The following is a 14,391-nucleotide window of genomic DNA, read 5'->3' on the forward strand; positions in this document are numbered from 1 at the left end:
AAATGGCGGCCTGGGAGAGATCCAGGCAGGCAGGCAGAGAGCCGGGCGGCGGTGTAAAAGGAGGGGGGGGGGACCTTCTGTCGAGCGGCCGGCGGGGCCGGTCCCCGCGCGGGGAGGCCGGCAATATCGGGCTCGGCGGGACGGTCGAAGCCTGCCGCGTCGGGAGGCGCCGGTCCCCGGACGGATCGTCACGGTCTGGGCGGCGGATGCCACTGGATTGTACTGGGGCAACTGGCCGCGGCTCTCGCAATAGGCTGGGCGGGCGGCGCTACGGAGGCCCGGAGGGGGATCCGCCGACTCGCGGGTCGCGGCGAATGGGGGGCCGTCCGGCGAGGATGGAGCCGGATTGAGTCCGCCCACCCGCGTCCGCTCTCGCTCAGGCAGGCGCGCGCGCGACCGCTCCGCTCGCCGGCCAGAAGCCGTCCTCCGCTCCAGCGAAATGGCGCCTCTCGGCCTGCCCCCGACCGCCCTTATATAGACGCCAGCCCGGCGCAGATTGGCCGCGAGAGGCGCTGACATCACCGCCCCGCCCGGGCACGCCCCTTTGCCGGCTCGGCAGGAACCCCCGGGCGGGGCGCGCGGACACGCCGCCCGGCGATTGGCGGAACCCGCCGTCCGTCACGCCTCTCGCTTCCGCCTCCCGTTGTGCTGTCCCGGCCGGCGGTCCCCGCCGGGGGCCTCCGCCATTGGCCGCCCTTGCCATTCGTTGCCGCTCGATTGGCCGGCCTGTCGCGCGGGGGGCGGGGCGGCGGTTGGGGAGCGTTCGTTGGTTGTTGTTGGTTCTCTGTGCGCCGCGAGGGAGGGGGAAGGGAGAGGGAGCGGCGCCATTTTGTGGCTGCGAAAAAAGAGAAGAAGCAGGGCGCGGAGCCGGTGGGACGTTAAGCGGCGTCTCGCCCGGCGAAGCGATCCCCCAAAACTACCCGTATCTCGCCCGGAAGCCCCCAGGGGGGCCGCGAGAAGCCAAAAACTGACCGAAAAAGCGAACAATTCCCCTCAGATTCACGTTCCCGCCAAAACACCACACAAAGGCCCCCCCTCAGAACCGCGGCCGCCCCTCACCCTGGAGCGGTCCCCGACAACGCCCCTGAGTCCCCTCCGCCTCACAGAAACTCCCAAATCCGTCCTGACGGAAAAAGCCCCACGAAAAAAGACTCTTCCCGTCGGAATCCGCCGACGCGCCTTCCCGGCCCCGCCGCAAACGCCCGCGACAACCCCCCCCCCAGCGCAAATCCTGTCAGAAAAGCGGCGCTTCTCTCGGCCTTTCCCCACGACGATGCCAAGCGGGCCCGAACGAAAGAGCCAGGGGAAAAAGGCCAGGCCGAGCCCTCGCAACCGTAGAGGATTCTTCTCCCACCCTCAACAAACACACCGCTATGCAAGAGTTCTTTCCCCCCTACAAGGCTGGAAATGGGGTCAGGGACGACCCCACCCGCACGCGCCCAGTCCCTCCTCAGAACCTGTGGAAGCGCCGTTCGAACTCAGACCCCAGGCACGAGAAGTGGAGCTGCTGCTGCTTCCCTGGACACGGCGGGAGGGAGGCCTGGCTGCTGGACCCGGCCTGACCTGACCCCTGCTGCCCGGGCACTGTGGAGGGCGTAGTGGAGCTCTGTGCCCCCCTTCTTTCAGGGTGAGGGGGTGCCCTGCACCCCCTTGTAGCTGCCAGCCCGGCAGAAAGAGAGAGAGAGAGAGCTGTGACCCCAGCCCAGAAATCCTGGGTTCCCCCTTGCAGCCCAGGGGATAGGGGTCATCTCTCTCTCTCTCTCTCTATGCCAGACTGGAAGCAAAAAGGGGTGCAAGAGACCACCCCACCAATGTTCCCTCTAAGCTGTGGGGTTTTGTGAGCAAAAATGCTACTCCGTGAGCTCCTGGCAGTAAAGTGGCGAGCGAGACATTTGGCTCCTGCCATCCTTCCTGAGCCGAGACAAAAATGTCTGAGCTGGAAGCTAAAAGACGGTGAGCTGGCTCACCCTCGCTCAGCTTAGAGGGAACACTGCCCCCCCCCGCCCTCCTCCCGGGCTTGCACAGCGGGGCAGCCAACAACGACCCCCCTCCCTACACACGAAGGTTGCAACAAGAACAAGAAAAAAATGGCAGCTACTACTGCTGCAAGAGCCTCCCCCGCCTGCAGCCTCGGAGGCAAGGACAAGGCCGGGTCGTGCTGGAGCGAAGGGGACGCCCGCCCCCCCCCCGGCCCCAAACCGAGGGCAGGAAAGGGGGAGCCGCATGGACCTCCCCCCTCCACCAGCACCAAAGGGCTCGGGGAGCCAGCAGGGGCTGCAAAGGCAGGCCCCCGCCCCCGCCCTCCTGCTGCTGCTGCCTTCTTGGGCAGCCATTTTGCCCGGCCAAGTCGGACCCTGCTCCCACTCGCCCCCGCCGAGGGGGACAGACAGAGAAGTGGGTGGGGAGGGGGGGGTGCAGGAGAGCCGGGATCCGGCCTCCCTTTCGTGCCCCGGCCAGCGCTCCCCGCCCAGGGGGCCTCCACGCCTTCCTTGCCTGCCTGCCTGCCTGGGGCGGCCATGACACAGCACTTTTCACGGCCTCCATCTTGGAAAGGGGGGGGGGACAGCCGACCTCGCCTGCTTTAAAAGGAAGGGCATTCCTTCCCCCCCCCCAAAAAAAAACTACCCCGAGCTAATCAGAACCCCCTTCCTCTATCCCCACCTTCTTTTTGGGCTTTTCTGCACGGGAGGGGGGTCCGACCGGCTTCCAGCTGGGAATGAAGGGCAGGCTGCCAGGCCGAAGGTCACCAGATCCCCCCCCCCACCCCCCATGAAGCCAGGTCTGGATTCTTGCAGGGCATTTTCTGCAACGACCTGAAGAGTGCCTGGCTCTCTTCACTCCTGCCCAAGGTCACAGGGGGACACCCGCCCAACCCCTGGGGCAGAACCCCTGGACTCCCCCCCTTCCAATAATGAGCCACCCCGCTGCTCCCCAGCCCCGCCCAGACATTCCCAAAGAAATGCACGATGGAAGACAGGATTGCCCCCCACCCCCACCCCAAAAAATTATTGCAACAGAGAGCCCCACTGGGAAAATTAAGATTTACCCCAATTCCTAGAAGGCATTTTCAAACTCAGCATCTGCATCAGTGTAGCTTTAAAGGAGCCCGGGATGTGCCACAGAGAAGGTTGGGGGGGCTCCTCCTCCCCCCACCGCACACACACACAAAATGGGGGTCCCCATTGTCAGGGGCCACGTGACAGCCAACCTTTCCCTTTCCATAAGGCAGCTGGCCCTTTAAGCGGCCACCGCCCGGGCTCGCCTCTCCTTCCCCCCCATTGGGCGGACAGCGCCAGAGGAGGCGGGAGGAGCGGTTTGACTGACGGCTTCCCCGCTCTCCCTTCCCCCCGCTTCCCAACGCCAACTCACGGCCGTGCGCCGCGGCCGGGTCACGTGACGAAAAGGCACTCACCCCATTGGCTGCCGGACAGGCGAGGGCGCGCCGGCCTAGAGGCCCTGATCCGACGGGGCCCCATCTCGGCGGATTCCCAAGGAAAAGTCAAAAGTAGAACTCCAGAGTGGTGAAAAAGCAAAAATTCGAAGAAGAAAAAATTTAAAGAAATAACCCTCGCAGCAGTCGCCGTCGCCAGGCGGGAAAAACCCGACCCGCGCGACGTCACCGCTCCCCGATTGGTTCTCCGCCGTCACGTGACGCCCTCCGCCTTTCCAAACGGGGGGGGGAAAACGATTATCCCTTGAGGGAGGAGGGGCGCGTCCCTCTCCCCCCCCCTTGAAAATAAAAATAGTCGAAGAGAAGAATTGTGGGGGGGAAGACGGGAAAAAAGCCCCCCCTCCCCCGCCGAGGTCTCACTTCGGGGGTAAAGTCAGCATGGCTCCCGCGACGCCCAGGGACGCAGAGTGCGCATGCGCCGGGTGGGGCCGGCGCGCATGCGTGCTGCTCCCTTGCTGCAGTCGGGCGCTTCGCCAGAGCGGTGGAAGAGGCGGAGCCCCTCCCCCCTCCCTGCCTTTGGGTTGGTGCAGCGCCCTGCGGGGGGCGGGGGGGAGGGAAGAGAGCGCGACCTGCGGTGCTCAGGGGCATGTGCAGAGTGCAATCGCTCCCATGCATCTTTCTGTCGGGGTTAGAGTGCCATCGGGGTCACAGCAGGGCTCAGGTGGGTGGCCGTGTTGACTCTGCAGACGTGTGGTTAAGCACGGAGGCTCCCACCTGCCAAGCTCCTTGTGTGCCGAAAAGCCCTGACAGAAGTTGGGAGCCACCAGAGGGGAGAAGGCCGGGGAAGGTGTATGGATTAGGGGGTGTATGGATTAGGTTGCCACACCGGAAGGAAGTGCTTCAGAACACCCTCCCCTTCAGGTCTTGAAACCCGCCTTGTCTCGTGCGAACAGTGAAATGCGGTGTCAGGTCCAAGCCCCCCTCCCCCCGAGCTGCAGGCCAGACCTGTGGCTACAGTGGGGCATGTTGGGGCAAGGCAGGGACTCTGATTAGGGTGGCCAGGTCCCCCCTGGGCCGGGCCCATAGTTATAGTGGGGCGACTTGGGGCTAGGCCCCTGACTTACTCGCAAGGCCCCCCCTACTTCCCATTCAGCCCAGGGCCCCCAAGTGGTGGCGGATTCAGGGAAGGAAGAAGAGGAGGAGGAAGAGGAGATTGGATTTATACCCCACCTGTCACGACCCAAAGACTTACTCCCAGGGCCCCATGGTTTCCCAGCCAGCCAGCCAGAAAAGGGCAACCAGAATGATCAAAGGGTTGGAACGCTTTCCCTGTGAGGAAAGGTTAAAGCGCTTGGGGCTCTTTAGCCTGGAGAAACGACGGCTGAGGGGTGACACGATCGAGGTTTACAAGATGATGCGTGGGATAGAGCAGGTTGAGAAAGAGGTACTTTGCTCTCTTTCTCGCAAGACAAGGACTCGTGGGCACTCAATGAAATTGCTGAGTGGTCGGGTTAGAACGGATAAAAGGAAGTCCTTCTTCACCCAAAGAGTGATCCACATGTGGAATTCACTGCCACAGGAGGTAGTGGTGGCTACAAGCATGGATGGCTTCAAAAGGGAATTGGATACATACAGAGCAGAGGTCCATCAATGGCTATTAACCACAAGGTATAGATAGGAAGGCTGGCGCAAGGAATGCTCTGTATTCTTGGTACTTGGGGGGGGGGACAACAGTGGGAGGGCTCCTAGCATCCTGGCCCTACTGCTGGACCTCATGTTGGCACCTGGTATTTTTGGCCACTGTGTGACACAGAGTGTTGGACTGGAGGGGCCATTGGCCTGATGCAGCACTGGCTTCTCTTATGTTCTTATGTCTGGGGCAAGGGATGCTCTGTCTTCTTGGTGCTTGGGGAGGGGGCAACAGTGGGAGGACTCCTAGTGTCCTGGCTCCACTGCTGGACCTCCTGGTGGCACCTGGTCTTTCTGGCCACCGTGTGACACAGAGTGTTGGACTGGAGGGGCCTTTGGCCTAACCCAACATTGGCTTCTCTTATGTTCTTAAGGAATAGATAGTAATTCTCGGTCTGGGGCAAAGGATGCTCTGTCTTCTTGGTACTTGGGGGGGGGATCAACAGTGGGAGGGCTTCTAGTGTCCTGGCCCCACTGCTGGACCTCCTGATGGCACCTGGTATTTCTGGCCACCGTGTGACAGAGTGTTGGACTGGAGGGGCCATTGGCCTGATCCAGCATTGGCTTTTCTTATGTTCTTATGTCTGGGGCAAGGGATGCTCTGTCTTCTTGGTACTTGGGGGGGGGGCAACAGTGGGAGGGCTTCTAGTGCCCTGGCCCCACTGCTGGACCTCCTGATGGCACCTGGTACTTTTTGGCCACTGTGTGACACAGAGTGTTGGACCAGATGGGCCTTTGGCCTGATCCAACACTGGCTTCTTTTATGTTCTTGAAGTATAGATAGGAACTCTGGGTCTGGGGCCAGGGATGCTCTGTCTTCTTGGTGCTTGGGTGGGGGTGGGGGGAAGACAGTGGGAGGGCTCCTAGTGTCCTGGCCCCACTGCTGGACCTCCTCACGGCACCTGGTATTTCTGGCCACTGTGTGATAGAGTGTTGGACTGGATGGGCCACTGGCCTGATCCAACACTGGCTTCTCTTATGTTCTTATGAGCAGCGACGGGTGCGGGGAAGGAGCCGAGTATTCCTACGCAGCTGTCTGGCATGAAGGGCCAGCTATGGTGGCCATAGGGAGCCAAACAGCACCAATGCTCCTTCTACGCTGTGGAGTCCTGTGAGGAAAAATTCTCCTTTGTGAGCTCCTGGCATTCAAGTGGTGAGTGAGCGATTTGGCTGCTGCATCGATTAGTTTGCTCTGGAGCCCTACTTCCTGAGCGGAGAGGAAAATGCGTGAGCCAGAGGCTAAAGAAACCGTGAGCTGGCTCTCACTCACTCAGCTTAGAGGGAACACTCTCTGTTCCCGAAGCATATTGCCTTTCGATTAGCCAGAGCCAATGTTCCCTCCAAGCTGTGGAGTCTGGTGAGCAAAAATTCTATTTTACGACCTACTGGGCATTCAAGTTGTGAGCGAGCGATTTGGCGGCTGCATCAATCAGTTTGCTCTGGAGCCCTCCCTTCCTGAGCCAAGGCAAAAATGTGTGAGCCGGAGGCTAAAAAACTGTGAGCTGGCTCACGCTAACTCCGCTTAGAGGGAACACTGGCCCGAGCCCCCCTAAGACATTTAGATGTCCCCCGACTTTAAGAAATCCTGGCCACGGGTCTGCGGCAGGCCCAAGCAGCCGCTCCCGAGATCCCAGGCCGGGAAGGGGTGCCTGCCAATGTTCCCTCTAAGCTGTGGAGCCCTGTGAGCAAAAATTCTGCTTTGTGAGCTCCTGGCATGAAAGTTGTGAGCGAGCAATTGGGCCGCTGCATCAATTAATCTGCTCTGGAGCCACATCCTCCCTGTACTGAGACACAAAAATGTGTGAGCTGGAGGCTAAGAAACGGAGAGCTAACTCACACTCACTCAGCTGAGAGGGAACACTGGCGCCTGCCTCGCAGCCGGGCGCCGGTGCCAGAGTGCAGCAGAGCCAAAAGGGATCAGCCCTCCTGAGCACCGAAGCGAGCCCTCCTGCAGCAGCCGAAGTGACTAAGAAGCCACGGGGACAGGCGGAGGCGCTCCGAAGAGCTGCAGGCGGAGGAGGAGCCGGCAAGGATCAGGAAGCGCTGCCGGGTGCCAGGAGAGGGGGGGGAGGGACCAGCGAGGTGGGGGGAGGCCCCGCCCAACAGACACCGCCCCCCTCCCTCGGACGGGGAGGGGGAATCGCCTTGGCCACAGGGCCGGAGCTCTTCCTGGCACTCGCTTCCTCTAGACGCTCCCACGGGTCCGAGGAGGCCAAGAGCCAGCCTCCCGAAGAGGAGCAGGCCGTGGGAACCTGGCGCGGAGGCGAGGGTTGCCAGCCTCCAGGCGGGGCCTGGAGGCCTCCCGGGGTGAGAACACCTCTCCGGGCGACAGAGGTCCGTTCCCCTGGAGCAGGGGGGGCCAAACTGTGGCTCGGGCCAGTTTGGTGTATTGGTTAAGTGCGCGGACTCTAATCTGGGAGAACCAGGTTTGATTCCCCCACTCCTCCACTTGCACCTGCTGATGTGACCTTGGGTCAGTCACAAGCTCTGGCACAGCTGTTCTTGTTCTTGAAAAAGAGCAGTTTCTGTCAAGAGCTCTCTCAGCCCCACCTGCCTCACAGGGTGTCTGTTGTGGGGAGGGGAAGGGAAAGGAGTTTGTAAGCCGCTCTGAGACTCCCTTGGGTAGTGAAGGGCCATGGGGTATAAATCCAATCTCTTCTTCCTCTTCTTCTTCTTCTTTCATACATATTGTGTGGCTCCCGGCAGGGCAGCTGGGGAAGCGAAGGGGAGGGCCTGCCTCCCCGATCGGTCTTCCCTTCCCCAGCTACTGTTCTTTCCACCTTTCTTTCTCTTTCTCTCTTCTTTCTTTTCTTTCTCTCTCTTTTCCTTCCTTTCCCCCCCTCACTTCCCCATCTATTTGCTTTCTTTGTTTCTCTCTTTCCACCTCTTTCATTCTTTCTTTCCACCTCTTTCATTCCTTCTTTCCACCTCCCTCTTTCTCTCTCTCTCTCTTAGACAAACAGATATGATTAGCAAACAAATAAATGTCACAGGACAAATAAATATCATTATCAATATCTGTTTTTATTTTCGGCAGTCCTAATTGAATGTTAAGAAAAACGTGTGTGTGTAATATTTGTCCTGCGGCTCTCAGACATCTGACGTTTATTCTATGTGGCTCTTACATTAAACACGTTTGGCCACCCCTGCCCTGGAGGAAAGGAGCCGCGGCTTTGGAGAGGGGGCCCACCCAGGTGCCGTTCCTGGACGCCGGCTCTTTCCTACGGCTGCAGGCGGAATGACACGGGGAACCCCTCTCGATCTCTCTCCCAGACCCTGCTCTTAACAACGGTACCCCACCGTCTCTCTGCCCCACTGAGCCAGTTTGGTGTCGTGGTTAAGTGTGCGGACTCTCATCTGGGAGAGCCGGGTTTGATTCCCCACTCCTCCTCCACATGCAGCCAGCTGAATGACCGTGGGCAAGCCGTAGTTCTGATAAGAGCTGTTCTTGAAAAAGAGCCCTTTCTGTCAAGAGCTCTCTCAGCCCCACCAACCTCACAGGGTGTCTGTCGTGGGGAGGGGGAGGGAAAGGAGTTTGTAAGCCGCTCTGAGACACCTTCGGGTAGTGAAGGGCGGGGTATAAATCCAATCTCCTCCTCCTCCACTTGCACCTGGCTGGATGACCTTGGGCAAGCCTCTGATTAGGGCTGTTCTTGAAAAAGAACCGTTTCTGTCAAGAGCTCTCTCAGCCCCACCTACCTCACAGGGTGTCTGTTGTGGGGAGGGGAAGGAGTTTGTAAGCTGCTCTGAGACACCTTTGGGCGGGGTATAAATCCAATCTCCTCCTCCACCTGTACCTGAACTCATTACCGTGGGCAAGCCGTAGTTCTGATAAGAGCTGTTCTTGAAAAAGAGCCGTTTCTGTCAAGAGCTCTCTCAGCCCCACCGACCTCACAGGGTGTCTGTTGTGGGGAGGGGGAGGGAAAGGAGCTTGTAAGCCGCTCTGAGACACCTTTGGGCGGGGTATAAATCCAATCTCCTCCTCCTCCTCCACCTGTACCTGGCTGGATTACCTGGGCAAGCCGTAGTTCTGGTAAAAGCTGTTCTTGAAAAAGAGCCGTTTCTGTCAAGAGCTCTCTCTCAGCCCCACCTACCTCACAGGGTGTCTGTTGTGGGGAAGGGAAGGGAAAGGAGATTGTGAGCCGCTCTGAGACGCCTTTGGGTAATGAAGGGCGGGGTATAAATCCAATCTCCTCTTCCTCTTCTTCTCTGTCTTCCTTGTCAATACACAGTTCTATCAATGTCCCTTTGGCACTCCTCTGGAGCAAGGAGCAGAAGGTCTACAGGGGAGGAACATCTGGAATTCCTCCACATGCGCATGCACACAGAGAGAGAGAGAGAGAGAGAGAGAGAGAGAGAGAGAGAGAGAGAGAGAGAAACAGGCAATTGTGGCAGTGACTCATCGCAATGAGCGTCGCAGGCGGGTGCCTTGAATGGCAGGGCCTCAAAAAAGGGAATCTCCGGAAAGTGAGAAGATGCGGCAGTCCTTCCCCCCCCCCCACTACTCCTTTCTAGAGAAAGAGGTACGGCGGCACAGACCCCTTCCGGGAGCAGGTATCCTCCCCACCATCGAGCAGGTCTTGCCTCAGTGAAATGTTGTTGTTGCTGTTAGCCATTCAGTCGCGTCCGACTACGGGCCAGCTCTCTCCGCGTTTTCCAGTCTTGTGCTGGCCCTTTGAGTCGTTCCATGCTCAGGCTGGTGTGGGCTTTTATGGTGCCCAGCCGCCGCGTTCTTTGGCGGCCCGGTTTCCTTTTGCCACTAACCAATCCAAGCACAATTGCTTTTTCTAGTGCATTCTTCCACACGACATGGGCGAAATCAGTCGGTTGCAGTTTTGTGATTTTTCCTTCCAATGACACGTCTGGTTTTATGCGCTCCGATACTTGCCTGTTTGTCAGCTTTGCCGTCCAAGGAATGCGCAGGAGCCTTCTCCGGCACTGCTGCTCAAATGAGTCAATTTTCCTCCTCTCTTGCTTCTTCATGGTCCAACTTTCACAACCATAGGTTGCTATGGGGAACACAAGAGCACAGTTGTTGTTGTTGTTCAGTCGCACAGTCGAGTCCGACTCTTCGCGACCCCATGGACCAGATCCTGCCAGGCCCTCCTGTCTTCCGCCGTCCTCTGAAGTTGGCTCAATTTCATGTCCGTTGCATCTATGACACTGTCTAACCATCTCATCCTTTGCCGTCCCCGTCTTCTTTGACCTTCAGTCTTTCCCAGCATCAGGGTCTTCTCCAGTGAGTGCTCCCTTCTCATTTGGAGGCCAAAGTATTTGAGCTTCAGTTTCATTATCTGGCCTTCCAGGGAACAGTCAGGGTTGGGTTTTTTTTAGGATTGACTGATTTGATCTTCTTGCAGTCCAAGGGACTCTCAAGAGTCTTCTCCAGCACCATAGCGCAAAAGAATCTATTCTTCAGCGCTCGGCCTTCCTTATAGTCCGCCTCTCGCAGCCATACATGACTCCTGGGAATACCATTGCTTCTGCATTTGGTTGCTAGGCCAATGTCCTTCCTCTTCCATATTTGATCCAATGCTCATAATTGCTGTGTGACCCAGCGTAATGCAACGTTTTATTTCTGGACTGCATTCGCCGGTTTGGTTGATCTGTGATCCTAAGACAGTTACTTCTTCCACACATTCGATCTCTTCATTGTCAACTGCTATCTTGACGTTTCTCTTCTTCTCGGTGGTCATGAACTTGGCCTTTCTGATGTTTAGGAAGAGGCCAAACGTCTCCCTTTCCTCCTTGATTTTCTGGATCGGGCATTCCAGGCCTTCTTTAGTTACCGAGAGGAGGGTTGTGTTGTCAGCATATCGAAGACATTCCTTCCTCCAATCTGAACCCCCGATTTTTGACGCTTCCAGCTCTAACTTCCTCTTGACTGTTTCAGCATACAGGTAGAATAGGAAAGATGAGGTGTGAAATGTGCAGGAATCCAACTGGTGAAGCTTCCCCCTTTGGTGAACTTCCCAGCAGAGAAGTGCTGCCCTGGCCGGGGGCCAACATCTGCTTATTTTCCAGCTGTTAAGCACTGCTGGAAAAGGCAAGCCCCCCCCCAAGTCGTCAGCCACCTCCCCCCCCCATCTCAATTCCTCAGGGTGGCTGGTCGGTAACTGAATGGCCAGGACCAGTCCTTACAAAGATGTGGTCAAAAATTGTCTTCTTCATCCACATGGCGACAAACAGGTCCTTTTCCAAGAAAATTTAAATCCGAAAATGTACAGCAATAATTTTAATGTGTACGTTCACATTGGAAGAGCCCTGCTGGATCCGACCAGTGAGGGTCCACCTAGTCCAGCATCCCGTCTCACACAGGGGCCAACCAGTTCCTCTGGAGGGCCAACAACGGGGCACAGAGGCCGAGGCCTTCCCCTGAGAAGAACATCGGAGCCCTGCTGGATCCGACCAGTGAGGGTCCACCTAGTCCAGCATCCCGTCTCACACAGTGGCCAAACAGTTCCTCTGGATGGCCAGCAACAGGGCATGGAGGCCGAGGCCTTCCCCCGAGAAGAACACCAGAGGAGCCCTGCTGGGTCAGACCAGGGAGGGTCCCTCTAGTCCAGCCTCCTGTCTCACGCAGGGGCCAGCCAGTTCCTCTGGAGGGCCAACAACAGGGCACAGAGGCCAATAAAATAAACATAAAATGGGCATTCCTTCTGTGCTTGTGATAGTTTCGAAACCATGTGTGCTCTCATACATTCCCTTGTATATTCTCCCGTTCCAGATCCCTACCCTGCTCATTCACAGTGTTGATTTCCCGACCACCGACCTTCACCTGAGCAGTTCAGTTGCCCACAAATCCTCTGCACTGCTCTTCCTACGCAGAGGATCTTTTAAAATGCCCTTAACTTTTAATTTCCCCTACACAAATTCCTCACGAAGGCCGCAAGCAACGAGCCAATAGCATTGCAGTCCTTTGCAGAGTTGCTCCGGTCCAAGCCTATTGAGAGCCAGTTTGGTGTAGTGGTTAGGAGTGCTCACGCTGATCTGGGTTTGAGTCCCCACTTCTCCTCCACTGGCAGCTACTGGTGTGACCTTGGGCCAGTCATAAGTTTTCTCAGAGCTGTTCTCTCAAGAGCAGTCCTCGAAAGAGCTCTCTCAGCCCCCACCTACCTCACAGGGTGTCCGTTGTGGGGAGGGGAAGGAGACTGTAAGCCACTCCTGAGTTTCCGAGTGAAGGGTGGGGTATAAATCCAATTTCTTCTCTCTCTCCTCTCTTCTTAATCCTGCTCGTCTGCTATACCTGATATCCTCACCCCCACCAAGTCCTCTGCCCTGTTGTTTGGCCGTCTAGAGGAACTGATTGCCCCCTGTGTGAGACGGGATGCTGGATGAGATGAACCCTCCTTGGTTTGATCCAGCAGGGCTCTTCTGGTGTCCTTCTCAGGGGAAGGCCTCGGCCTCTCTGCCCTGTTGCTGGCCCTCCAGAGGAACTGGCTGGCCCCTGTGTGAGACGGGAGGCTGGACTAGAGGGACCCTCCCTGGTCTGACCCAGCAGGGCTCTTCTGGTGTTCTTATGAGGGGAAGGCCTCAGCCTCTCTGCCCTGTTGCTGGCCCTCCAGAGGAACTGGCTGGCCCCTGTGTGAGACGGGAGGCTGGACTAGAGGGACCCTCCCTGGTCTGACCCAGCAGGGCTCTTCTGGTGTTCTTATGAGGGGAAGGCCTCAGCCTCTCTGCCCTGTTGCTGGCCCTCCAGAGGAACTGGCTGGCCCCTGTGTGAGACGGGAGGCTGGACTAGAGGGACCCTCCCTGGTCTGACCCAGCAGGGCTCTTCTGGTGTTCTTATGAGGGGAAGGCCTCAGCCTCTCTGCCCTGTTGCTGGCCCTCCAGAGGAACTGGCTGGCCCCTGTGTGAGACGGGAGGCTGGACTAGAGGGACCCTCCCTGGTCTGACCCAGCAGGGCTCTTCTGGTGTTCTTATGAGGGGAAGGCCTCAGCCTCTCTGCCCTGTTGCTGGCCCTCCAGAGGAACTGGCTGGCCCCTGTGTGAGACGGGAGGCTGGACTAGAGGGACCCTCCCTGGTCTGACCCAGCAGGGCTCTTCTGGTGTTCTTATGAGGGGAAGGCCTCAGCCTCTCTGCCCTGTTGCTGGCCCTCCAGAGGAACTGGCTGGCCCCTGTGTGAGACGGGAGGCTGGACTAGAGGGACCCTCCCTGGTCTGACCCAGCAGGGCTCTTCTGGTGTTCTTATGAGGGGAAGGCCTCAGCCTCTCTGCCCTGTTGCTGGCCCTCCAGAGGAACTGGCTGGCCCCTGTGTGAGACGGGAGGCTGGACTAGAGGGACCCTCCCTGGTCTGACCCAGCAGGGCTCTTCTGGTGTTCTTATGAGGGGAAGGCCTCAGCCTCTCTGCCCTGTTGCTGGCCCTCCAGAGGAACTGGCTCTCCCCTGTGTGAGAAGGCAGGAGGCTGTACTAGATGGACCCTCACTAGTCTGATCCAGCAGGGCTCTTCTGATGTTCAGACTTTGGCTGTCTCTCTTCCCAGCAGCCCCTGCATGGGGTGGTGATCAATGCGGAGAACTCCCAGGGCAGCTCCAAGTAGTAAGAGACTGAGTCCATGGTGTGTTTTAAAATATAAAAGTTTACTATAAACCTAACATGGGGAAAAGGTACACAGGATATAAAATAACAAAGAGCTAATATGCCTACATCCTTGCAGCTAAAAGGTAAAACCGGAAGAGCCGAATGGCGTCTCCTCCTCTAGTCAGAACAAAGAATAGGGAGGAGAAACCAATATTCTAAATACTTGACACCTTGGTTTCCAATCAGACTAGCAAACTAGCTCCAAAGTTCCCAGGCATCCTATTGTCTAAACAGATTGGTTACAAACAAACATGTGACTTAGCAAACATCATCAACCCTGTAAATACTGAAGTGTTTTGACTTGTAACACCCAACAGTTTGAGCCTGTGAAGCAGCTGCCTGCGGAGCCTGACCCGTGGACCCGCTAACTCAACATCGATGGCCCCTGGTATTTTTGGCCATCGGGTGACACAGAGTGTCGGACTGGATGGGCCGTTGGCCTGATCCGACGCGGCTTCTCTCAGGTTGTTACGATCTCGTCTCTCCTGCGAGACGGTGGCTCTCAGGGGAGCCCCCCCCCCCCGTGATCATGAACTCCGGGCAAAGCGCCAGCAAATGCTCCAGATCCAGAAATGCAAAAGCAGGCACTGTAGCCAATAGTTGTTTGTTTGGGATAATTGATGCCGCTGCCACCAGCCAGCCAGCCAATAGGGAGGCCAGAGTTCTCAGCAGGTCTCCACCCCCTTTGCCCCCCCGCCTTTTCTGGCAACACCAGCCAGGCATAGCTGAT

At 57.7% G+C, this 14,391-nt stretch overlaps 1 protein-coding gene across 2 annotated transcripts in view; it reads right to left on the reverse strand.

Moving 5' to 3' along the window:
• The window catches only part of BRD2 (bromodomain containing 2), a 15,929-nt gene extending 12,173 nt beyond the window's left edge, over positions 1 to 3,756 (reverse strand). The window contains exon 1 of one of the 2 annotated variants that reach the window (XM_015422940.1): positions 3,413 to 3,756. In XM_015422940.1, coding sequence (XP_015278426.1) covers positions 3,413 to 3,417 — 5 coding nt within the window. In that variant the 5' untranslated portion in view covers positions 3,418 to 3,756. Of the gene's footprint in view, positions 1 to 1,457; positions 1,473 to 3,412 lie in introns of those variants that run through there. The other variant, XM_015422943.1, reaches the window with a different exon arrangement.
• Positions 3,757 to 14,391: the final 10,635 nt, after the last annotated feature.

Source organism: Gekko japonicus, unplaced genomic scaffold (assembly GCF_001447785.1).
Source record: "Gekko japonicus isolate JY-2015 unplaced genomic scaffold, Gekko_japonicus_V1.1 scaffold110, whole genome shotgun sequence".
NCBI classification, from domain to species: domain Eukaryota; kingdom Metazoa; phylum Chordata; class Lepidosauria; order Squamata; family Gekkonidae; genus Gekko; species Gekko japonicus.